The sequence below is a fragment of the Furipterus horrens genome, unplaced genomic scaffold (genome assembly GCF_987537825.1).
Source record: "Furipterus horrens unplaced genomic scaffold, mFurHor1.1.pri manual_scaffold_10, whole genome shotgun sequence".
Classification (NCBI taxonomy): Eukaryota; Metazoa; Chordata; class Mammalia; order Chiroptera; family Furipteridae; genus Furipterus; species Furipterus horrens.
This window is the reverse complement of record NW_028327180.1, coordinates 63,184,357-63,209,870: the sequence shown is the minus strand read 5'-3', so window position 1 is coordinate 63,209,870 and position 25,514 is coordinate 63,184,357. Positions and strand designations below refer to the sequence as shown.

The window sequence follows — 25,514 nt, the reverse complement described above, 5'->3', positions numbered from 1 at the left end:
GCACTTAGCACAGGGCAAATGATAGAAAGACGTGCAAATGAGGAAGCGATTCAGATATACATTAGCCATGATTTGTACGCACTGTCTTAGGTGTCTGGTTCTTTTTTTTTTTCTTTTTGTAATTATGTTTTATTGATTATGCTATTACAGTGGTTCTGATTTTTCTCCCTTTGCCCCCTTCTGCACGGCACCCCCACTCCTGCAGGCAATCCCCTCCACCATTGTTCACTTTCATGGGTCATGCATATAAGTTCTCTGGCTACTCCGTTTCCTATAAAGTACTTTACACCCCCATGGTTATTCTGTAACTATCTATTTGTACTTCTTAATCCCCTCACCTCTTCACCAATTCTCCCCCAACCCCCTCCCATCTGGCAACCATCAAAACACTCTCTGTATCCACAATTCTATCTCTGTTCTTCTTGTTTGCTTAGTTTGTTTTTTTAGATTCAATTGTTGATAGATACATATTTACTGCCATTTTATTGTTCATAGTTTTGATCTTCTTTTTCTTAAATAAGTCCCTTTAACATTTCATATAATAATGGTTTGGTGGTGATGAACTCCTTTAGTATTTTCTCGTCTGAGAAGCACTTTATCTGCCCTCTGGTTCTAAATGATACCTTTGCTGGGTAGAATAATCTTGGCTGTTGGACCCTGCTTTTCATGACTTGGAATATTTCTTGCTAATCCTTCTAGCCTACAAAGTTTCTTTTGAGAAATCAGTTGACAGTCTTATGGGAACTCCCCTGTAGACAACTAACTTCTTATCTCTTGCTGCTTTTAAGACTCTCTCTTTATCTTTAACCTTTGACGTTTTCATTACGATGTGTCTTGGAGTGGGCCTCTTTGCATCCATCTTGTTTGTGACTCTCTGTGCCTTCCAGACTTGCATGTCAAGTTCCTTCACCAAATTAGGGAAGTTTTCTTTCCTTATTTGTTTTCAAATAGATTTCCAATTTCTTGCTCTTTCTCTTCTCCTTCTGGCAGCCCTATGATGGGAATGTTGGAATGCTTGGAGTTGTCCCAGAGGCTGCCTACATTATCCTCATTTTTTTTTTTTCATTCTTTCTTCTTATTATTGTTCTGATTGGTTGTTTTTGCTTCCTTATGTTCCAAATTATTGATTTGATTCTTGGCTTCATCCACTCTAATCTTCTTTCCTTGTAAATTGTTCTTTATTTCAATTAGTGTATCTTTCATTTCTGACTGGATCTTTTTTATGGTGTTGAGGTGCTCACTAAGTTTCTTGAGCATCCTTATAACCAGTCTTTTGAATTCTGCATCTGCTTATCTCCATTTTGTTCTTTTTCTGGAGTTTTGATCTCTTCTTTCATTTGGGTCATGTTTCTTTGTCTCCTCATTTTGGCAGCCTCCCTGCATTTGTTTCTATGTGTTAGATAGAGCTGCTTTGACTTCCTGTCTTGGTATTGTGGCTTAATGTAGGAGGTGTCCTGTAGGGTCTGGTGGCACAACCTCCCCTATCAACCAAGCTGGGTACTCGAGGTGTGCCCTTCATATGGGCTGAGTATATCCTCCTCTTGTAGTTGAACCTTGGTTGCTGTTGGCAGATCGATGGGAGGGATATAACAAGGCCAGTCAGCTGCAAGGAATGGGTGGTGGTGCTCCAATGTGGTCTGTAGCTGCCCACTGGGTGTGTGGGCTCTGGGGTTTCCCAGGCAGTACAGGCCAAGGTCAGCCCTGACCTGTGTTTTGCCTAGGGCCACCCTACCTGAGTTATTAAGCAATCTGAGATGGCTGCTACTTATGCTTGGCTTGGAGATTCCCAGGTGAAGTCAATCTCTGAATCTAGGCTGGCTGCTGCTCGAGCTGAGCCTGGGACCACTTAGCAAGAGGTACAGGTGCTGGGGCTCTCACTGAGGCTGACTGTCAGTTGCTTGAGAGGATTTAGGAAGTTATGAAGCATATGGAAAAGCCACTGTTAACAGCTTGTCAGGCCCATAAGTTAGGTGGGACAGAATGTCAGGGGACTTCCAGGGTGGGACTAATAGTGTTAGCCAGGTTGATGGAGTTTCAGATACGGCACCAGCTTGCTGGCTCTGTGGCTCCGTGGCTCTGTCAAGGGAGGGTTCAGAAAAGGGACAATGGCCTCTGCCCACCTTTCTGTCTGAGAGAAAGCTGTCCTCAAGTTCTTGCCTTGATGCCAGACACTTCAGTTTTTCCCAGTATGCCACTGGTGCCTTTCAAGCTGCTATTCCAGTGCTGGAGCTCAGAGAGAGTGCGTCTGGGTAGGTGAGTCCATGTGTGGGTTCTTTAAGAGGAAATGCTTGGGGATCCACCAGTTTTTTTCACTGACTCAATCCATGCTGGTTTTTTCAGCCAGAAGTTGTGGGGACTTATCTTCCTGGCATTGAACCCTGGGCTGGGGGCCTGGTGTGGGGCTGGAACTCCTCACTCCTCAGATATCTCTCCTGGATTTTTATCCCCCACATGTGGATGTGGGACCAGCCCATTCTGCATCTGCATCCCTCCTACCAGTCCGGATGGATGTGGTTTCTTTAATTCTGTAATTGTCAGACTTCCATTCAACTCAATTTCTGAAGGTTATCAGTGATGGTTGTTCTATAATTTAGTTGTAATTTTGATGTGATTGTGCCAGGAGAGCTGTGTTTACCTATGCTGCCATCTTAGGTGTGTGTATTGGGGGGTGGTTTGCATTTTTCATAGTTTATTCTTTCACAGTTGTACCAATTTTTTCCCCTTTTTCCAACCCCCACAGTCAACCCTCACTCTGTTGTCCATGTCCCTGAGTCATTCACACATGTTCTTTGACTAATCTCTTTCCCTTCCTTTCACCATCCCCCTCCTCCCTAGGTGTGTGGTTTTTAAAATTTTGAACAGCAAAACTTTTCATTTCCTGTCTTTGCTGGCAACCTACTATGTTGGACTCACTGTGTTCAGAAACTGATCAAGTTGAAATTAAGTCCTCAATTGTCCCTAGCTGCATGACACATTGAGCTAAGCCATTCCTCTCTGAGCCACCACTTCTTCATCGGCAACCTAAAGATCTCCCCCCTACCCCCCACAACACACACACACACACACAGTTCATGGCTTCAGAGGAGAGCCTGCACCGACAGGGGCTCTGCTGCAAACGTGTCTAGTACCTCCTCAGCTTCCCAGTCATCCCTCCGTGTTGCACAGAGCTTTGCAGAATACAAACTTTCTCCACTGCTCTGTTCTGCAGTCAAGGGGCCAGCCCAAGAGATTCACGACCTCCCACCTAGAAAGAATTTGGGAACCCAAGAGACCAACCCATCCCCACCACTCAGACCCCTGAGCCCCTTTCCAAGACACACATTCTCTCTAAAGCACCCCCTTCCTAGTGGCCGTTCTGGCACAGCTTGCACACTTCCAGTGAAGGGGAGTTCACCTCCTCCCATGGCCATCATGCCACAGCCCCAAGTGTGCATGTTTCATTGAGTTGAGAGCTGACTTGGCCTATTCCACTGTGCTTGCATGCTGGGAGCACCAGTCCCACTTCCTGTCTCTTGCTGTGACAGCCCCTGCCTCAAGTCTTCCCTCAGGCTCCTACAATCACTCCCTACAGCCATGACAAGCAGACCTGGGTTCACATTCCTGCTCTGTCCCTTCCTGGCTGTGTGACATAGATGGGCAAGCCACGCTTCACCTCCAAGTCTCAACTTTCACATCAGGGAAATATGGGGAAGGACAAGGATCATGTGGCTGTTTTCTTTAGGCACAGTTAGTGAAGCTCTGAGATGGAACGTGTCGTCCTGAGCCCCCTGCCACTTCTGTGTTCTTTGACAGACTGCGCATTCACTCTGTGCCAAGTACTGGGCTGGGAACTGTGCTCTGGGTCCTGGTGGGCGGTGTGGCGTGTGCATCCCTGCCTCCACACAGGGAGACTCTGTGAGAGAGCAGAGCAGGCCAGGCCAAGAGGAAGGAAAGGGAAGACCAGTCAAAAGGTGTCCAAAACCAGATTCTGGAAAAAGCCTGGCCCTTGGGAGACCTGAAAGACCAAGGTGGCTGGAACTCAGAAGTCATTTGTTCAGAGGATCAGATTTCAAAAACTACTGTACATTCGTACAACAGAATTCTATTTAGTAATTTCTTTAAAAGACACACCCAGTGGGTTGGCCATTATCCCAAAAACTGAAAGGTCCACAGTTCAATTCCTGGTCAGGACACATGCCTGGGTTGTGTGTTTGGTCCCTAGTCAGGGTGCGTACGAGAGGCAACAGATCAATGTTTCTGTCTCGCATAGATGTTTCTCTCACCCTCTTTTTCTCTCCTTTCTCCTCTCTCTAAAAATAAATAAACAAAATCTTTTTTAAAAAAAGAGCCTTGGCTGGTGTGGCTCAGTGGACTGAGTGCCAGCCTGGGAACCAAAATGTCCTTGGTTCGATTCCCAGTCAGGGCACATGCCTGGGTTGCAGGCCAGGTCCCCAGTTGGGAGCATGTGAGAGGCAACTGATAGATATATCTTTCTCAAATCAATGTTTCTCTGCCTCTCTTTCTCCCTCCCTCCCCCTCCCTCTAAAAATAAATAAATAAAATCTTTAGAAAAAACACACACACAAAAGAAACACCCCAATGTTCATTGCAGCATTATTTACAGTAGGCAAGGCATGGAAACAATCTAAGTGTCCATCAGCAAATGAATGTATAAAGAAAAGGTGATACATAGTGCGATATTATTCAGTCATAAAAAATAAGGAAATCCTGTCGTTACAAAGAATTTTTACACTGAGATTTAATTAGTCCCTCAGGGTGGAGAAGCCAAGCCACACAGCTGCTATCAGGCTGTGCCTACAATACCTGCAGATTTGGGTGGATTCCTCAAGTTCTCAAGGTCCCCAAAATGTCTTGAGGTTCTTTCCTTGCCATCTCCCAGGAAAATAACCTTTGTTCCTTACCTGGAAATATAACAGTGGAAAACTGTTAACGGTGGGAAATTGTAACCACTCCACTGTTCTTTCGACATTGTTTCTGTAAGTGCTGACTCTGAAGAATATGTAGCTTGTAGATAGATGAGCAGCGTGTTTGTGTAAGAATCCTAGGAACTAACTTGAAAAGATACAGACTCTGACCTTCAGGCATCCCAGCTCCAGGAGATTTGCTGACCTTCATCCATGGGGCCAGGATGACGCATACCAGACCATCACTTGTCTTATCGGAATGGACTGTGTTCATCTGCATGTAGAGAATTTTCAACCCTCTCCCTTGGTCTCTTTGTTCTGTTTCCCTCTCCCCCCTTATAAAAACTGCTGCCTGCACTGAGGTGAGGAGATGGACTTAGAAACATGAGTTCCCCATCTATCCAGGAGATGGACTTTGTGACATGGGTCCCCCATCTTCCAGGTGGCCAGCACCTGAATTTAAACCACTTTCCTTTACACTTGCCTCTTGAGTACTGGCTTTCATAGTGGCAAGCAGCTGGTCCTGCCTACACTGTCATTTGTGACAACATGGATGGACCTGGAGGGCATCCTGCTAAGTGAAATGAACCACACAGAGAAAGACAAATGTTTCATGATCTTACTTGTGTATGTAATCTTTAAAAAATAAAATTAAAGAGTCAAATAACATATTGTAGAAACAAATTGTAGAATCATGGTTGCCAGGGGCTGGAGTTTGGGGGAAATAGGAGGATGTTGGTCAAAGGGTACAAACTTTCAGTTGTAAGATGAATAAGTTCAGCCCTGACCAGAGTGACTCAGTGGGTTGGGCATCATCCCACAAAGTGAAAGGTCAGTGGTTTGATTTCCGGTCAAGGCACATGCCTGGGTTGTGGGTTCAGTCCCAGTTGGGACTGCAAGAGACAGCCAATCGATGTTTCTTTCTCACATCGATGTTTCTCTTCCACTCTTACTTTAAAAAAAATTTTTTTATGTATTGATTTTTGGAGAGAGAGAAAGAAGGAAACAACTATTTGTTGTTCCCTTTACTTATGCATTCATTGGTTCTTTTTTGTATGTGCCCTGACTGGGGATCAAACATGCAACCCTGGCATATTGGTTTGATGCTCTAACCAACTGAGCTACTTGGCCAGGGCCTTTTTCCCTCTCTTTCTCCCTCCCTTCCCCTCTGTCTACAAATAAATAAATAAAATCCTTAAAAATGTTTTTAAAAAGATGAATAAGTTCAGGAGACTAATGTACAACAAGGTAATTTAGTTAACAATATTGCTCCTATCTCATACTTGAAAGTTGCTATGAGAACAGTTTCAACGTTCTCACCATAACAACAAATGGTAATTATGTAGGTTAAGGATGTGTTAACTGTAAACATTTTGCAATATATACATGTATCAAATCATTATATTGTACAGCTTAAACTTACACAATGTTATATGTCAATTATACATCAATAAGTTGGGAGAGGGCAGGGAGACAGACTACTAATACAACAGGTTGGATCTCAAAAACGTGATGCTGTGCAAAAGAAGGCAGCATTCACACAGCCAGCCATTCCACTGCCACAAAGTTCTAAATAGTGACAGGAACCAGATCAATAGTCACGTCTGAAGGGGACTGACTTGGAGGGGGTGAGGGGGAACTTTCTGAAGTGATGAAGACAGTCCAGATCTTGATCAGGATTTTAGTTGTGCAGAGGCATACATTTATGAAAAACTCAGTAAGCTATACACATACGGTTTGTGCATTTTACTGTATGTCTGTAAAGTATACCCTAAATTAGGTCTTCATGTAATTCTTTTCTCTTTTTATTATTAGGAAGGGATATGTTTTGAATATTTATTACCCTTGGTCTTTAATAATTTAATTACAAAGTTACATAATTTATTTTTTAATAACGACTGTGTTTAACAAATGGCTTGCAACAAAATTCCTAAAAATGGAATAATTCCCCCGAGCTGATGTAAGCCAGCTCCAGGACACCACTGCTCCCAAGACTCCAGGTAGCCTCAGGATTGTCGCATCCACTTTATGACATTGATCAAAGGGAGACAGTCTTGGAGGTGCTGCCAGTTTATTACTATATTTCCTTTTCGGATGTTTGAGGAAGCGGGAAAGGAATCTCCAGCAGGCTGCCACCAAGGAACCGCGGTCCTGCTCACTTAAATTCAGCTATGCTCTGGTCCCCTTCTTTTCTTATCTACACATTCCATGGGGACTGTGAGCTTGAGGGGTTTACTCGAATGATCAGAAAGGGGAAAAAGAAGCGGGGAAGGCTTTGATGTGGAAGAATTAGGGCTGCAGCTCCAGGGAGCGACAGGGAGGAGCTGGGAGACAGGTAGCCTCTCTGTTCTCACCCTTCAGCTCCAGAAAAGCAGACTTAGCAGAGTGGCACAGATGCCTTTCATTGGTCTGACCAGCATGACTAGTAGGGGGTGTGGGCAGAGCTCCCTTATTTGTCCTGGCTCTGTCTTCTCTCTCCTGGGAGCTCGTGACTCACCCCTAGGGGAGAGGAGTGTCCTTAGGCAGGGGTAGCAGGCAGAGCTAAGATAAAACATATGGGTTGGGATTTGAAAGGGGCGCAGAGTGATGTAGAAAACATGGGGTTACTAGACCATCCAGATAAACCGTCCATGGGGTGAAGCAGAGGCCATTTCCCTGCAGGAGCCCCTTGTTCTTGCCAGGAATGGGAGGGGTCAGCAGAAGAGGTTTCCCCTAGAGGCTTCCTACTGTGCCCTTCATGCCATCAGCAATTCCCAAATGTTGTCCTCACCTTCCTTCATACTGTGCTCCCAGTAGGATTTTTTCTGCTTCAATTCTTTAATTCTTTATGCCGCTATTTTCTGTTTTTCTAACAGCTGATTGTAAATTACCTCCTTGGCTTGAAGAATAAACATTCTTCCTATACCCCATACATGTTAGTCTCGTCTACCAAAGTAACAATCTCTGTATCTGTAAGATGGGCATGCTTTTTCATTCTGTTCAGCTGTTCAATCTGTATGTCTGTAAGCTTCATCTTTTGTTATGTGTCAATAACTTTGGTCTGAAGCTCTGAGAAGGGGTTCTTCAACTCCAGATCCATGCCCTTCATGTAGTTCTAATCACAAAAAAAGAAAAAGAAAAATACATGTTTGTTGAAGAATGAACCAGAGGTAGAAAGCAGGCACTACTTCATCTACAAAATGGGCATTACAGCAGCTCAGATGTTTGTTATAAAGATCAGTCAACGCTTAGCCCAGGGAAAGCAATAGAGACCTGTACTTGAAGTAGCAATTCAGATACAGGTCAGGCTTCTTTCACAGCATTGAAAAGAACTCCTGGGCCCTGTCACTTTCTAGTAAAATTCCTTCACCTCGCCATGTGTCAGTTTTCAAATCTGTAAAACAGGGATAATAATAATATTCCCACATTGGTTAGATTTTAGGAATAACTAACTTAATTCATGTTAAGCACTTAGAATATTGTTTGTCCTGTGGTAAAAGCTCAACAAATGAAAGCTTTCAAAAAGAAGCTGGCTTCGCTAAAAAAAAAAAAAAAAAAAGAATGAATGAAATTGGCCTCAAGGTAGCGGGCCTAACCACCAGAAGGGGGCCAAGTCCTGGGCTGAGAAAAGGAGGCCTCATGGGGCAGCCTCTGGGAGGGCAAGGCCTACAGAGGCCCCAGCTCCGCGCCTGACTTGGCCAGAGCAGGACACACTGGGAGCTGTACTCCTCGCTGCGCGGCTTAATACACCCAAGGATGCAAGGCACCCGGATGCCCGCGGGGGTTTGGGGTGGCTGGCCTGAGCAGGTGTCCACCATCCTCTGTCCAGGCTGGCTTTAGAGATGGGCATATGTCTCCTCTTGTCATTGCAGTGTCCCAGCCTCCCCAAGGAGGTATTATTGCTCCCATTTCGCAGATGAGGAAACTGAGTCTCAGAAGAGAGCCCAAACAGGGGAACCAGAGTGCTCTTTGTATACGGATCTTTGCCTCTCATCGAGGTGGGGAGAGACAAATCTCCGTGAAACAAAGGCTCTTTGAACGCTCACAGAATTGTATTAATTTTACAAACGAGAGAAGGTGTTAGTCACTAGCTAAAGGTTATGCGGACAGTAGCCACCAGCTGGAAAATAGGTCTAGGGGCTTCGCCTTTGCCCGCCCTTTCCCGCCGGAAGCTGAGTGGGGCGGTCGAACCATGCCACGCCCGTCTCCCCTCTGGCTCCCGCGCGCTTGGTGTAGTCCAGGTAGTTCCACATGCGCGCGGGAGCCAGGGGTGAAAGCTGCGCAGCCGGCCTGGGCCCTGCGCTTGCGCCCAGTGGTGAGGTCTGCGGACGGTCCACTGAGTGGGGCCAGAGGGGGGGCCGCGGCTGGTGGCGCTGGGGCCGCAGCAGGACGGAGACCCGGGGCTGCAGCGGGAGCGACACACTGGCCGCCCGGTGCGGGTAGAGCCCCGCCGCGGCCCCAGGTAACGCCCGGCCAGCCCCCTGCGCCGTGCGCCCCAGCCTCAGGGACAGCGAGGACAGAACAATTGGGGGCGACTACGGGCTGGCAGAGTAGCGCAGGGACCTTCAGCGAGACCCGGAGCCGGAGCCGATCCGCTCAGCTGTCCGCCCACTAGGTTCAAGTGCCCCATTCGGGGAGCCCCTGGGAACTACAAGTCTCAGCGTACCCTGCGTACTGCGCATGCCCCAATTGTAACCCCTGGCGGGTCTCAGTTTCACCTGGGACCCAGGCGTCTGGGATGGAGACCTGCAGTCCTTTGGCCTCGTGGGGTCCGTTCCATTTTACCGGCGGGCCTTGTGCCAACCCCTGGGGAGCCAGAATGGCCTGGCCCATGCCCTGGAGTGGCTGCGGGTCCGGGAACAGATTACTGCACCCCAGTGCTGTCATTAACTGCTTTCAGGATGTTGGATCGCAAGGGTGTCCAGAGAGGGTCTTGTCTTGTCCAAGGTCACACACTTCCGTTGCCTGAGAGCCACTAAGCTTGAGTCGAGCTGGTGCTGGTGGTTGGGAAGGCGGTGTCGGCAGGAAGAGAGTGGTGGGAAGCTGGCTTTCGAGTAAAAGAGACCCTTAAGATGGAAAGAAAAGGGGAATTTGGTTGGACTTAGCTCCCTGGATCTGCTAGACGCCACAGTGCTGTAGTCCCAGTTTTCAGCTGTAGATGATGTGGTGACACTACCTGCTAACTGTTCTGCAGACCCTGGGGGTTCCGGTGGTGAGAGCTGCAGGAAAGAGGAAGTCAGAAGGGAGAGCCCCTCCCAGCACCATACCCACCCACAAAGCTCCCACATCCAAGCACAGTCCCAGACCTGGAAAGTCGGGCAGGTACCCCTAAAGATGCACACATAGTGAGAGCAAACCACTGTTGACTCTCTAAGGTATGTACTGTCACCCTATTTTATACCTGGCCAAACAGCCTTCAAGGGGATGACTTCTCAAGGTCACACAGGCTGGCTTCAGCGGCTCTGTATTTAATCATCAGTGTATTCCTGCCTTCTTGGCCCATACTAAGTACTCAGTAAATGTCATCTGTCACTAGTGTTGTTAGTGTTGTTATCAATGTTCTGATTTTACCAATGAGAGACTGAGGCAGAGAGAGGCCAAATAATCAACCCACAGTTCCAAAGCTGGAGACAGAGTGCTGCAGACCTGGGCCCAAACCCGGCAACATCTAGGTTACCCTACCCTACCCTTTGCATAAACAAAGGTGCTCCTTTTTAGGGGAGTCAAAGCTTGGGGCTCCCACTTGAGGACGGTTTGTTCAGGCCTGTCCTGAGCTGACTCTTCTAGGCTGGGCTGTGTGGCCTGGGTGGTTCCTCAGTCTCTGTTCTGCCTAGAAGGCTGTGGGGGCCCTGCTTCTTTGGAGGGTTTGAGGAGTCTTAGGAGAAAGGAGTGGGGTACTTTCTGACCCTGAGGAAGAGAGGGTAGCAGCCAGCTGCTCAGGCTTTTGCATAGGCCAGTGGAGCAGGGCAGAGCCCCTGCCGGAAAAGACGACCCTGCCTTCTTCCAGTTAAGAGAATCCCATCTCTTTGCACAGGAGACCTGGGGGTGGAAACTGGAGTGTAGCATTCATTGTTTTGCACTTGGACCCATCAGGATTCAAACCCCTCTACTGCATATTTACCGTGTGATCTGGAGGCACCCACTAGTTTCTGATCCTCTGGTCTCCCTCCTCCTGTCCCAGGACATCTGTGCTTTTGCTAAACAGCGCTTGGGTACCCTTTGTTGACATTTGCATGGCAAGAACAAAACAATGTGAGATTAGAATGTGATCCCAGGTTTACCCCTTGATGGCTGTATGATGATGGGTAAGTTATATCCCTTCTCCCCTGAGTTACATCTATAAAATGAGGTGATGCTGGTGCCTAGCTCATAGTTCATTGGAAGAACCAGTGAGCCAATGATCAGGATGGGACTTGCCCAGACCATGCAGGAGACCCTGGGACCCCAATTTCTCCACAGAACCTCATGGCAGATGCCTGGGCCAAGGTGAGCCACCTCTACCTGCAGTTTCCGGAACCCAATGGACCACACTTCCGGGATTTTGGCAAGGGGTATTACTTCCTGAGCCACCTTCCTCAACTGTATGATGAAATTAGCAAACTGACCTTCCACAGAATGGGATGAGCTGGCGAGAATGAGGCTTGCAAGAGGTGTGCAGGCCGCATCCCCACAGTGGGGCTCCAAAGCATAAGACTTGGCAGTGAACCTGAGAGGGGATTTCACGGGGAAGTCCAATTTCTGGCTTCTCTGGACAATCTGGTAAAACTGAGCCTCCTCCTCATTTGCTCCAGAGTGATTCTGCATGTACTCAGGAAGGTTATTCAGGTTAGAGGGAGATGTGCTATTGGCCTTGGCAAGAACCCAGAGGTGCTGTGAGGGTCCACTGAGGGCCCCAGGGAGTTGTGCATGAGAGGAGGCAGGGCAGGGATCTCCTGGCCTTGTAGGACAGGGTGAGAGTCATACTCAGAGCCCCTTCCTTGGGCGTCCACCACCATGTGAGCCAGGGTCAGGGGAGTCCCTGCCTGACTTGATGTGATGACAGTCGTGCTGTGTGTGGAGGAAGTCAGAGCAGTGGACAGACTGCCAGAAGAGGGGTTAGGAGGCCCCAGGCGGCAGTCTTTGAGCTGAGTCCCAAAGGTTAAGCAGGGTTTTGCCTGAGGTGAGGAGAGGCTGTTGAGGGTGTACTAGGCAGAGTGAATTGTATATAGTCAGAGGCTTAATGGCTTCAAAGTACAGAACTGGATTGTGACCAAGGGTCACTTTCTGAGGGTGGAGAATGGGAAGGTTTCTTAGTGTGTGGCCTGGAGCAAGTCAGTTCACCTCCTGGAGCCTCAGATCTTCACCCATAAAATGAGGCTGGTGGTGTCTGCCTCCCAGGGAAGGCTGGATGTTAGTGCCCTTAAAAATTCTGAATCCCCTCAGGCCAGAGGAGCATAGAGTGATGGATTGTGACAGGGATATGTGCAAATTAAATGGCATGAAGGGAAGGTCATGGTGCATTGAGCTCTTGAGTTCAGAGATGGGAGACTTCAGTACCAGCTAGAAACTTTGGAGCTTCCTGTATGAGGTGAGATGGGAGCCAAGCTTCAAACGGCAGAGAAGAGGGATGGATTATAGAAAGGCAGAGAGAGGGCAACCCCTACAGGAAAGTGGCAGGCAGGGAAGGCCAGAGGGAGCACCAGCCTGGTTATGGGGGAGAGCAGGGTAGAGATGAGCCTGAAAAGTTTCATGGGAGGAAGCTTGGTAGGAGCATATACCTGAAAGCCAAGCAGTACGTTCTATCCCTACACAGGCAAGCAGCGGGTTGTCTTGGAATATGGGAAGAATTTTCTAATTGCTTTTGCATGGTGGGAAAAATAAAAGATTGTAAGGGTTGTAGAAGAAGAGAGTTGAGAAGATGATTAGAAAAAACTATCCATGACACTGTACATCCCCATCTATTCTTATACACACATAGTGTTAACTATGATGGAGAGAGAGTTTGGCTTCCAGGTACCATTTGTAGTAATGCATCCTGAACTTGACCTGTGCCTGCATATCTGCAGCCGATACCATCTTCAGCCATTGTGTTGCTGGCTGCACATACATGGTGCTAAACAACACTTAAGTAAGCATGTCTGTTCCCCAAACTTCTAGGTTTTTCCATTGATACTTTTCCTGAAGAGGGATTTCTGACTCTAGGAGATTAGAAGTTTTTATGGCTTAAAAAACTAAAAACATACTCTTTGACAGTAATTTTCTTTAGATTTTTCAGCAGGTTATACTGTATAGGGTTTTTTTTTTTAAAGAGCAAATGTACAAAAGCATATACAATTAAAAGTCTGTCCTCCTGACCCAGTGGTCTCTTCCAGTTCTCCCTGAGGACAATTGTCAATATCCTCTATATCTTTCCAGAAATATTCAGCAGATATTGTATATATCTAATTTTTAAAAATAGATACATATTGTTATACTCTGCTCAGTATCTTGCTTTCAATATTTTAAAATTTAGGATTATGAAATATACCAAAGAAGCATGGAAAATGACACCTCCTTTGTAGCCTCACCACACGTTAACTTTAAAAAAGATTTTATTTATTTATTTTAGAGAGAAGGGAAGGGAGAAAGAAAGAGAGGGAGAGAAACATCAGGGTGTGGTTGCCTCTCACACGCCCCCAACTGGGGACCTGGCCTGCAACACAGGCATGTGCCCTGACTGAGAATCAAACTGGGAACACTTTGGTTCACAGACTGGGCTCAATCCACTGAGCCACACCAGCCAGTGCTATAATTTATTTTTAGAGAGAAAAAGAAGGGAGAAAGTAGGGAGAGAAACATCTGTCAGTTGCCTCTTGTGTGCCCCCCACCGGGGACCTGGCCCCAAACCCCGGGATGGATTCTGATAGGAATCAAACCAGCAACATTTTTGGTTTGCGGGTGGACACCCAACCCACTGAGCCACACCAATCAGGGCCAAGTTAACATTCTTCTCTGGCATCTCTTAGGGCTGTCTCGGAGGTAGCCCTATGTCGGTATATCTCCATACTGAGGAATGAGTTATTTATTGTATACATACACCATTTTTTTGTTTCTGCTACTGTTTTTTCATACAGTATTCTTTATTGGGCCAGTTCCCAGCTCTTGGATATTTCGGGTATTACTGATCTTTTTGCTTAAATAATCAATATGTAGGTAATATTTCACTTTGTATCTGCCCAGGGAAGGCATTGAGACAAAGGGAGGACCTCCGCTTTGGCTTAGGTTCAAATATGTTGATCAGCCACACTTCTGAGGCTGTGTGACCTAGGGTCAGTGACACCCCTCCTTATCCTCTTTACCCAAGTGTAAAATGGACAGGTTGTAATAATCCCTCCATCTCATAGCTAACTGCTGGGAATACAGTAGAAAACTAAAAATTTCGCTGGGCTTACTTCCCCAATCCTCCTAGTTAAGGAGCAACTGAAGTGCCAGACAACAGCTGCTCAAGCTTCAGATTGTTATCCGCCCTTTCTCCAGGCCACGTTGGGGGCGGGGCAGTTAAACTATCTCTGTGACGTTAGCGTGCGCAGGACCAATCCCCCTGCCGGTTAGGCGTTAATTTATTTACATGGGTTGCCCGCTATTGGTCCGTTAAGCAGTGCGGGCCGTCCCAGTTTTTTAAAGCCGCAGCGCAGTATAAACAAGGAGATGCGGAGCAGCCAGACCATGATGTCATCGAGCACAGTAGCTTTGGGGGATGACGTCATCTCTGGAGAGGCTGCCGGCACAGAGCTGTTAGAGCTTTCCTAACCACTCGAGCTGGCCTAAGAGGACTTCCTATCCTGATCGAAGATCGGCCCCATTGCAATTCAGTGTCCCAGTGGTGCCCTGCCTCGAGGAGGGAACCATGACACAGTAAGTCCGGGCTTCGGTTCTCTTGCTGGGACCCATTTCTCCAACAGGGAAACTGAGCCTCAGAGGCGCAAATGGCTCGCCAATTTGCTTAGCAACTTCGAATTGCAGCTGATTGGTCTTGCCCACCTGCGAGTCTCCCAGGTTTAGGTCAGGCCATGGGGCCCCGCCCCTTGCCTGTGACGGTTGCGGTCACTTTAAGTGCGAAGATGGGGGACTTTTTGTTTTTTTTAAATCTGCCTCCCAAAATGGCGGCCCGCTAATCACGTGCTTAGTCGCAGTGAGTGATTGGCTCTCTGGGCCCCAGCGGGGCGGGGCTGCCACGGGCAGCTGCCTGCTACTGTTTGTCGGATCCTCCCGGCGCGCCCCCGCGAGGCCCCCTCCCGTCCGGCGCGCGACCCCGTCGCTTCCAATGTTGTGAATCAAATGTCGGGTTTGTTACATTCCGCTGGCTCCGCGGACAGTTCTTAAAGGGCCAGCCGCGGGCAACTGCGCAAACCCGTCCGCGTCCTGTGCCGCCTCCGGCTCCCGGAGGGCCTGGGCCGAGAGAGGCTGAGCGCGCGTGGGCCTCGGGAGACAGACGCCAGCGGACGGACAACAAAGAGAGGGCCCCAGAAGGAGCCAGACTGCCCCCGGACCGGGGGTGGGGGTGGGGAGGAGAGCACATTGTTCCGCAGGGCGGGGGCCCTTAAAGGGTCCGGGCAGCCCCCACCACCACCGCCCCCTTGCCCAGCTTGGCCGCCCTAGATCGGGAACAAAGGAATCAACGTGTGTCCAGGCACCTGAAGGTGAGTCAGGGCCAGAGCCCCCAACTCTCGATTTCTGCATCCCTGGAAACTGCTGTCCCCTCCCTTGGGACTGGGGTCTGTGATGTAGCTGGCTCCGCAGGGGTTAATCACAGGAGGTCCGGCGGGGGGCGGTGAGACCTCTAGGATTAGAGACACTCCACCCCACACCCCAGCAACTCCCAAGGCCTGGATGAGTCTCCCTTCGGAGTCTGAGCGCTGCGGTTGGAGAGGAAGGGGCTGCCCCTCCCCCTGCCACTTCCTTTGTTGTTGCTTTTGTCTCACGCCGAGCACATGGTCCAGGATCCTCGACTCTTAAAGTCACAGCGCTCGTGCTTTGGCCTCCCTCCCCGCGTGTCTCCAAGCGCGGCACAAAGGAGTGAGATGGGGACGAGAGAGGCTCCTCTCCTGGCGGGTGTCCATACCCTGGCATCCCATTCCCTGGGAGGGATAGCTGAGGAAGCTTCCCAGAGCCCCGCAACTTGTACCTGGCCCGCGTTGAGGAGGGGCCTGCCCCTCAGGGACACTGGTTTCCTGCCCCATGAATGTGACCACCTGGATTCTTGCATCTTGTGTGCTCTGATTTAATTGGGTTGCTCCGGGAGGGAGAGATTTCCAGCCCCACTTTACAGTTGTGACAACTGAGACTCACAGAACTGAAGAGATTTCCTTGAGCAAGGTCACCCATGGAGTCTGAGCTGGCCAAGCAAGGACTCCTAGTTCTAAGTCTGGTGGTCCCGGACTGCCTTTTGGGGGGGTTGGGGGGGTTAGTGAGGAGAGAAGAAAGGGGATTTCTCATCCTGCTTGGTCTTCTCATGCTTTCAGGCTGACATTGCTTATCTGCAAAACAGCATCTGGGCCCAACTGCCATGATGTGGGAGGGGTTCCCTAGACCCAGATAGGAGTACCTGCTGGGGCACTGGAGGTGGGTAGGGCATGGATGCAAGGGGCAGTGCCTGTGGCCAGGCAAGACTGGATTTAGGGATGGACTTAAGTGAGAGCGCAGCACAGAGGACTGTGCAAAGCCGAGCAGTTAGGGGATGGCCACCCTTGCTGTTTGACCTTGAGCAAGTTGTTAGCTCTAACTCTGAGCCTCCCTTGCTTCTCCTTCTCTGCACAGTAGGGCAAATCCCAGGCACCTTCAGGAGAGCTCTCCTGATCTCCTTTAGGGCCTTGAATAGGGAATTGGGGTTCGGTGGTTCTTAGGCTTATGATGCTAGTGAAGAGTCAGGAGTTGGGGAATCTGGGCCCAGGGGGTCCCAGTCAGGACTGGTTTTGTCCCTCTCTGGCTTTGTGGTCTAGAGAAAGTTAATTCCTTTCTTTGGGTCTCAGTTTTCTCCACTGTGAAGTGGGTGTGTCCCCTCTTTGCTGTCTGTTCCTAGTAGGATTTCAGGAACCAGGACCCCCTTCCTTGCCAGCTTGGAATTTTCCCTAGGAAGGCATAGTTCCCAGTCACTACCTGTGGAGCTTGAAGCAGCCCCTGATTTCTGCTTGGAGGGTGGGAATGGAGGTGAGCCTCTCTTATTTTCCAACAGTAATTGTTCACACGTGAGTTTTATATACCACTCTATCCAGAGCTTGGGAGCAGCCCTTGCCAGTCCACTGGGAGGTGGTCATTGGACTGTTACCACTTTACAGTGAAGAAGCTGAGGTTCAGAGAGGGGAAGTGATGTGCCAAAGACTCTCGCAGAAGTCAGGGTGTGCTGTGTAAGAATGCAAGGATCAACACTGTCTTCTGTGGCACCGTTGCCCACAGCTGGAGCCCCTTCTGTCTGTTGGTTTGGGTTCTCAGCTCCTTGCTACTTCCCTTTCCTGAGGAGTGGGTATCTGAGGGACTGGCCACAGAGCAGATTACCATGGGTCTGGGCCTCTGGGGGGTCTGGACCCCTGAGTCTTAACACTGCCCAGACTTCAGCAAGACAGCCTGGCACAAGAGGAGCAGTTGAGGCCACTGCCGGGTCTTGTCCCAGTGCACTTAGAACTCTAGCCACCTGGCCTTGGACCTTGCTGCTGTGAGCCTTACTGTCCCTATTCCCTCGGGTTACTGTGAGGACTCATCAAGACGTGCATGGGAAGTATCATAGTTACTGTTCATGTTCCTCATCACTAGGACACTGGGTTCCCAGAAGCTCTGAGGTCAGTTAGAGGTTCCCACACCTGGCTATGCTGTAGAACCTGTTGGAGGATTTGGAAAAAAATCTAGGTGCCCTTGTTCCCTGTAAAGATTCTCATCCAGGAGGTCTGGGTTTGGTCAGGGGCCTCCTGTTTCAGTTCCTTGAAGGTTTCCTCGGAGTCTCTTGGCCTTTGTTTGCTAGGCTGACTTGTCAGTGGGGATCAGGGAGGCTGTGTGTTCACATGCGCGTGTAAGGTTGTGCACTTGGCCCACTCCAGGGACCACAAACCCAGTCACCTGTGGTGAGCAGGTGGAGAGTGGTCTTGGGGTGGCTCACGCTCCAAGCAGGATGGGGGTGGGGGGCAAGCAGAAATGGGGGCCCAGTGGAACCAGATTTTCTGCCCCACTCCCCACCCCAAAGACCAGATCTGCATGTAGTCTCTCAGGTTTGAGTCACTGACACTATTTCACTCCGCCAGGTTGGCCTCATCTCTCGGGTGCATTACGGCACCAGGCCAGCCTTGCCTGGCCCTGCCCAAGCCTCTGACAGGCGAGGTGGGCGGGAGAGGTGTAATTTCCAGCTTCGACCTCCTGGCTATGGCCTTCGCAGGACACTGACCTGACAGCTGGAGGAGAGCCTTCTGTGCAGGCTCGTTTTGAGAGGCCCAGGCTTTAAAAGCCCAGCACAAAGAAAGTGTCTTTGCCACTAGGGGCAGGAAGGAACAAGGTGCTGAGGGGACAGTACAGCTGCTCCCAGCTGTATCAGCAGGGAGGCACACTTAAAGCTGTAGGTCAAGGCTGCAGAGGAGTTTTGCCAGATGGAGAAGGGACGGTGGAGGCTGCCCTGTGGCAGAAAAAGCAAAGGCCTTCAGCTTTGCAGGGCCAGGCAGGTTCTAGAACTCCCTGCCAGGGCCTCATCCCAGCCTTTTAAGGTAATAAGTGGTACTTCCAACTTGCCCCCTTGAACCCCAGCTCCCAGGCAGGGAGGAAAGCTGCCACACCCCATTCCCACTCAACTTCCTCCCTTAGGTCCTGGCCTCCCTTCTCAACAAGTTCCACCTCCCACTTGGAGGCTGTGTGTGGCCCTCAGAGCAAGGGCCTGGCTGCATTCTAGACCTACCTGACCAACAGGGTGCTGGCTTCCTTGTCACCTCCTAGGACCCCTCCTGTCAGTGGCAGGGTGCAGCGAGAGGCTTGTGGTCATCCCACCTCCCCAGTTTTGAAACTTGGGCAAGTCCCTACCTCGCTCTGAGCCTCCATTTCTCATCTGTAAAATGGAGGCAACAATACCTTCTTTGAAGACCAAAGGAAGTCACACATGGATAGGCACTGTGGGGATGGGTTATAGAAAGAAACAAAGGTACAGCCAGGTTTGTACCTAGGTAAGCCCCCAGCTAGAGGAGGGAGGGAGGGGCCCAGCAGGACTTTCTCACTGGGGGCACCCTTCCTTGCCTTGGACTGGGAGTTCCCAAGGGCAGGAACTGGGTTAGAGCCTCTTTCCCGGCAATAGAGGAAGGAAAACTAGGCCCCAAGCCTGATTGGAATTCCCCCTGAGCCCACCAGATGGAACGGAGGAAGCTGGAGTTGCCCCCCCCCCCCGCCCCCCGCCCCAGGAACCCTACCTACCTGGAGGCCAGAGCTATAGACCCCTGTCCCTGAGTGTGGCCTGGGGTCCCCACACTGAGGGAGCCTAAGTAGAGCCCCTGGCCCAGAAGTGTGCTGGCCAGTGTGAACTCCCTGCAGGCCAAACTTGTCCCTGGTCTCAGCCCCGAGCCCCAGTGCCCAGCAGAGGGCCAGGCCCAGAGCGCATGTGCGTGGGGAGCACGGAGGTGGGGTGGACATCAGTGGCCCAAGATTCAGACTGCAGAGGTTTGATTCTGTCTTCCAGACCCCTGATGGAGCAAGTGACTGGACTTATCTGTGCCTCAGTTTCTTTGTCATTTTGACTCCTAGGGTTGTGAGCCCCAGTCCAGCCCCTCCCTCTCGCGGCCACCCCTGATGCGACCATGGGCTCTGGCAGTGACTAGGTGGCCACCCTCGACCCCTGTGGGTCAGCGGCGATTATCTGCAGGCCCCAGCAGCACCCCAGCCCAGCTCCAGGGAAGGTAGGAAGGAACCTTCCAGTCATGCAGACCCTGGAGCCCCTGGAGCTAGGGCGTCCACTGGGGCTGGGCAGGGGCTGGGGCGGCGGGGCGCGGGCCCTGAACCTTCTTCCTTCCCCCATGGGTGGCGGTCTTGGCTGCTTTCCATGCTCTGTGAATGAGTGGCCCCTCAGTCCTACCCGAGCCTCCTCTCTGTGGTCTGTGGTGCAGCCCTGGACGTGAGGCCCACCTGCTCTCCCAGGATGAGCACTTACCCTCCCAGCAGCCGCTGCCCCGACCATCACACCTCCCCGTAGAGGAGCGCCGAGCCTCTGCTCCTGCCGGCGGGAGCCCCCGAATGCTGCACCCAGCCTCCCAGCAGAGCCCATTCATGGTTGATGTCCACGAGCAGGTAGACAGCACCCCCCCCCCCCATTGCCCCCGGGCTCTGGTGAGCCGGTCTGTGAAGCAGAGGTTGCAGAGCCCTGATTTCGCCTTGCTTAACTCATCGCATGTTTGGGGAACTGTTGTTAGCCCTGCATTACAGGTTGGTAAGTTGAGGCCCAGAAAAGGGAATGCCTGGGGCCACACAGTGGGTGAATGGTAGAGCTGGAAGCCCCTCTCAGGTTCCTGAGCGTTCTCTGCCCTTTGGGGCATGGGGCAGAGGGACAGCCAGATCTGTCCTGGTAGGACCCAGCTAGAGAAGGGAGGGAGGTGGCCCATCAGGACTTTCACCTGGGGGCAGCCTCATGTCCATGCTTCCTGCCTGCAATTCCCTGTCTTTCTCCGCCCACAGGTACACCAGGGAGCCATCCCTCTGTCTTACACAGTCACCACAGTGACAACCCAAGGCTTCCCCTTGCCTTCTGGCCATCACATCCCTGGCTGCAGCTCCCAGCAGCTCCCAGCATGCTCCGTGATGTTCAGTGGGCAGCACTACCCGCTCTGCTGCCTCCCACCCCCGGTGAGTGAGGGCCTCCACCCCCATCCCCACCAGAAGGCCCAGCATAGGCCAGTGGCAGAATCACCAAACTTACCACGTCCATCCAGGCTGTCGACGCCTACAGGCTGCACCCAGCCTCCCAACAGAGCCCATTTGGAGTGGTAACCATGGGCCTTAAGAGTGGACTGTCCTGCCTGGGTGGCCTAGTCTAGTGATGGGGCGATCAGTCCAGAGGGCTTCAGTGGAGGCCTTTGCTGAATGGGATGGCCCCTGGCCCTTGTCACAAGCATACATCCAGCCCAGAAGGCCATTCTCCAGCTCTGCCCCCTCTCTTGGCAGCTGATCCAGGCATGTGCCATGCAGCAGCTGCCCATGCCCTATCAGGCCTACCCCCACCTCATCTCCAGCGACCACTACATCCTGCACCCCCCGCCGCCAGCCCCACACCCCCAGCCCACCCACATGGCGCCCCTGGGGCAGTTCATATCGCTACAGACCCAGCACCCGCGGATGGTGAGTGTGGGCGATGGGGCTGAGGCAGGAGGAGGCAGCGTTGGGGTCAGGGTTTCCCTATTACTGACTCCAGCTGACCCACTCCTGCCTCTTCCAGCCCCTGCAGCGGCTGGACAATGACATGGACCTCCGGGGGGATCAGTACCCCCTGGGGAGCTTCACCTACTCCACCTCTGCCCCAGGCCCGGCCCTGTCCCCGTCTGTGCCCCTGCACTACCTGCCCCATGACCCACTGCACCAAGAGCTGTCCTTCGGCGTGGTGAGTGCCACCCCTCCCAGGCTCTGGGGCGACGGGCCGGACCCTCGTGCTGACCCCTCCCCCTATCACAGCCCTATTCTCACATGGTGCCGCGGAGACTGAGCACCCAGAGATACCGCCTGCAACAGCCGCTGCCTCCGCCGCCCCCGCCGCCGCCCCCACCATCGTATTACCCCAGCTTCCTGCCCTACTTCCTGTAAGTACCGACACATCTGCCCCAGAGCCGTGTTCTCCAGAGGCCTCCAGTGGTTCAACCCAAACCCAGATGGTAGTGTCCGGGACCTCTCAGGCCATCTGGCACCCTGGCAGACCGCACGCGCACACACAGCTGGGCTCTCCGCTTCTCCAGCATCCTGAGGCAAACCCTGGGCCCCCAGTGCCTCCTGACCCTGACCACTCTGCTTGTCTCCCCTAGGTCGATGCTGCCAATGTCACCAACAGCAGTGGGACCCACCATCAGCTTGGATCTTGATGTGGACGATGTGGAGATGGAAAACTATGAGGTCCCATGGAACCCCGTCCTGGGAGGTGGTGGCTTAGGGACCTCCAGCCCAGGTCACTGCTGACCCTCCCCCTCCTGCCCGCATGCAGGCCCTCCTGAGCCTGGCGGAGCGGCTGGGAGACGCCAAGCCTCGAGGCCTCACCAAAGCCGACATTGAGCAGCTCCCGGCCTACCGCTTTAACCCAGACAGCCACCAGTCTGAGCAGACGCTGTGAGTTCCAGCCCCACCTCCTGCCTCTGTGAGCACAGATGGGTTGCCAGGGAACCCTGTCCTGGGGAGCAGGGGCCTCACGCTCAGCAGTGAGCCTTCCCTCACATCAGCGTGGGGGTGACGTGCCTGGCCCTCCTCCCAGGTGTGTTGTCTGCTTCAGCGACTTCGAGGCGCGGCAGCTACTCCGTGTTCTCCCCTGCAACCATGAGTTCCACACCAAGTGTGTTGACAAGTGGCTGAAGGTAACGCAGCCCAGGCCACTCCCGGGTACTCCTCTGGTGGGGGAGGAGGGTGGGCTCATGGGCTTCCTTTCCCTCCTCATCCTTGTCATTGTCACCCAGAAGTTCTGGCTAGACTCGGGGCTGCGTCCCCATCAGGCCACAGAACACACCCGGATGGGATGGGGGACAGGTGAGAGTGGGGTCTGATGTGCAGCTGCTTGTCCCCCACCCAGGCCAACCGGACATGTCCCATTTGTCGGGCCGACGCCTCTGAAGTGTCCAGGGAGGCCGAGTGAGGCCCACCACTGCCCATGAGAACCCTACTCGAAGCTCTGGAAGCTCGGGGGGACCCAGGGAGGGCGAGGAGGGAGTGGCCCAGGCCTGTCCCATTGTTCCCGCCTGCATCTCCAGAGCTGGTGCTGGGGTCAGTTCTGCAATAAGCCCCTGCATTTGCCAAGCTCCAAAGACTCCATCCCCAGTCCTCTCACCACTCTGCCCACCACAGAGCTGCCTGAGGGTCCCTAACTCAGTCTCCCTCCTATTTGCCCTCAGTCTGTCTCTCTTTCCTGACAGCTCTGGAAGCCAGGGGTTTGTTCCTCCAGTGCATCTGGTGGAGACCCTTTGGCCGCATCCTGGGTCCCTTGGTCTCTTGCACTGAAGTAGCATGCCCTCTTCCCAGGTGACAATAACAGGCACAGACAGAGAATGGCACAAGGCCATCTCCAGGCCTTGGTCCTCTGGCCTTGACCACAGACAGACAGTCCTGCGCAGCCTGCGGTGAGGGTTGGGTCTGGCTCCCTAGAGGCACCTCCCCCTAGGCTAGAGGTCCCTGAGCCTGGGCAGCTGTATCCATAGGGCCCTGAGCCACACCAGGGAAAGTGACCTGTGTCCTGGTGGCCACACCTTGGCGGTGACAGGGCCAAGACCCACACCTGCTCTCCCTTCTCTGTCATTTTGCATGAATGTGAGGAGTAGCAGCTTTCCTTTATTCATTTGGCCCAAAATCTCATGTAGGATTTGGGGGTGTGGATTTTTAAACAATTTCGTTTATTTTAGTTAAATCAGGAGGTAGGTATAGGGACCACCCAAGACTGAGTGCCCAGGGGTGGGGAATGGTCCGTCTGGTGGTGCCGCCCGGTCCAAATGCATGTGTGCGGCTGGGGCTTGGCCGGGTGGCTGGCAGTCACGGGGAATTTGGGGGTGTGCTCAGCTGTTAACTGCCATGCACTGTACTGCACACGTCCCCAGAGCCTACCGGGACCGTATGCTTTTCAGGGCATTTCTCCCTCCAGCCAGGGCCCATCTGCCACCTGCCTGGGCATGTCTCCTCCACAGAAGTCGCAGGAGGAAAGGGACCAGGGAGGGCGTGGGCCTCACCTCCAGGAGCCCCGTCCCAGCCTGAACCCTGCCCTCCAAGGTCTGGAGGGGACCCTGTGTCAGGGTCTGGCTGAGCTCTCCTCCCTTGCCCTCCTGGTCCCTTCCCTGTCCTCCCAGCTGGGGTTGCTGCCCTGAATGAACGAACTGCGTGTGGGGCCGGCACATCCTAGCAGGCGGCCCCTGGCGCCTGCTGCCTCAGGGATGCTCCAACCACCCTCGTTCCCCGCAGTGCCCTGGCTCCCACTTCCCCCAGCCTGCCACGGGCCGTCTGCCTGGCCCCACCCTCGTGGAGAACCCAAAGTCTTACTGTATATAACTCCAGGTGATGTTTCTATATTTATAGCAGTGTTGAAACTCCATGTGTTTTACACAGAAAACTATCCTCCAACCCTCCCTTCCTCACCCCCACAAAAGGTCTTCAAGCCCCTCCGGTTCTGGGGGCAGGCGGAACAGGCTCTGGGATTTGTGTTGGCTGCAGCAGTGGCTCCCATGAGCAGCCACAGAGGGGGCGGGGGGAGACAACATTTTAAAAAATCATTTAAAAAAAAGATTTATAAAACAATTATTTAGGATGTTTGTGATTTGCCGACCTTGCTATAGATGCCATGTTACCAATGATTTCCTATGGTGGGGGCTTGTTGATGTTTACTCTTATTTACCAGCTTCTGGCCTGGGCATGGCAGTGGGCAGCATCCCAGCCTGGCTGGGCCCAGCACCTGTGTTCTGTGTTAGGAAGGTGTTACATATATATATAATATATATATTATATATATATGTACCTACATATATATATAAATATTTGTAATTTGGGGGCCCTGGTCCTTGCACATTTTACAGTTACCTCATTTTTCCCATGTATGTATTTGAGAAAAATGCTAATATATAGAGAAAAAAATGGTTCTTAAAGCTTAAATGTGTGGTTTTCTCCATTCCATTGGATTCACATTGGTTTGTAGCATTTAACATAACTAGTATGTTGTATTATATATGTGTGTATACTGATTGAAATTTTTAACAGATTTGTACTTTTTTAAAATGAAAGTTGCTAGTTCTGCTTGACCAAGTAGTGCAATCATTATTTTTTTTTAATATTGTTGCTGATTTCAGAGGGATATTCACTAATAAATGTATGATGTATATCGAGTATTGCCCAAGCTGCCTTTGGCCACCTGTGTGCTCTCTGTGTGGGGAGTGGGGCCAGGGTGTCCATCTGAGAGTGGTGGGGGCAGGGGTGAGGCAGGAGAGTGTGAACAAGTGACAGGATTTCTTTTCACGGGTTTGAGGGAAGCGTCACTGTGGGTCTCCTGGTATTTAAATTCTGGAAGTAGGTTCTTTGAACATGACAGGGTCAAGGGTCCTTTCACCTGACAGCTTGGTTTCAACGGAGTTCTTTCTGTGTGGTGCTTATTGGTAGCTCCAGCTCAGTTTTCTGTAGTTGAGCATAGTCTCCATGGGAAACCCATTTACCCTGGGAATTCTAACAATTTTCAGGGTGGAGTCTGATTACACCAACTTGGGTTGTGTGCCCGTCCAGGGACCCTTTACTGCCGGCAGGGAGCTGCAGCAGCAGCGTGATTGGCCCAGCCTGCATGTGCACCCACCCACCCTAACCTGCCCCCACTGAGGCCACATGGGCTGGAGCCACCACCCTACGCTCAGTGGGGACGAAGGGCCTGAGAGCCACCAAGGGGCCCAGATGACCATGTTGCATTCCTCCTACTCAACGTGGCCTGAAGTGCTGCAAGAAGCAGCTTGG

General features: G+C 51.6%; 1 protein-coding gene and 1 pseudogene across 5 annotated transcripts; one reads left to right on the top strand and one right to left on the bottom strand.

The window, feature by feature from the left end:
• Nucleotides 1-7,627: 7,627 nt before the first annotated feature.
• Nucleotides 7,628-7,983, bottom strand: LOC150000476 (prefoldin subunit 1 pseudogene; annotated as a pseudogene).
• A 1,296-nt stretch (nt 7,984-9,279) lies between these two features.
• On the top strand, nt 9,280-24,901 carry RNF44 (ring finger protein 44). 5 transcript variants are annotated; one of them, XM_090287925.1, is made up of 12 exons: nt 9,280-9,345; nt 10,078-10,258; nt 19,605-19,756; nt 19,964-20,144; nt 20,529-20,696; nt 21,015-21,188; nt 21,286-21,447; nt 21,519-21,643; nt 21,863-21,950; nt 22,039-22,160; nt 22,303-22,402; nt 22,615-24,901. In XM_090287925.1, the coding sequence occupies exons 3-12, from the start codon at nt 19,650-19,652 to the stop codon at nt 22,675-22,677; spliced, it is 1,290 nt and encodes a 429-aa protein (XP_090144051.1). In that variant the 5' UTR covers nt 9,280-9,345; nt 10,078-10,258; nt 19,605-19,649; the 3' UTR covers nt 22,678-24,901. The 5 variants fall into 5 exon arrangements, with proteins under 5 accessions (XP_090144051.1, XP_090144052.1, XP_090144054.1 ...); XM_090287926.1 differs by lacking the exon at nt 10,078-10,258 and having other exon boundaries at nt 9,289-9,345; XM_090287924.1 differs by lacking the exons at nt 9,280-9,345; nt 10,078-10,258 and adding an exon at nt 13,395-14,756.
• Nucleotides 24,902-25,514: the final 613 nt, after the last annotated feature.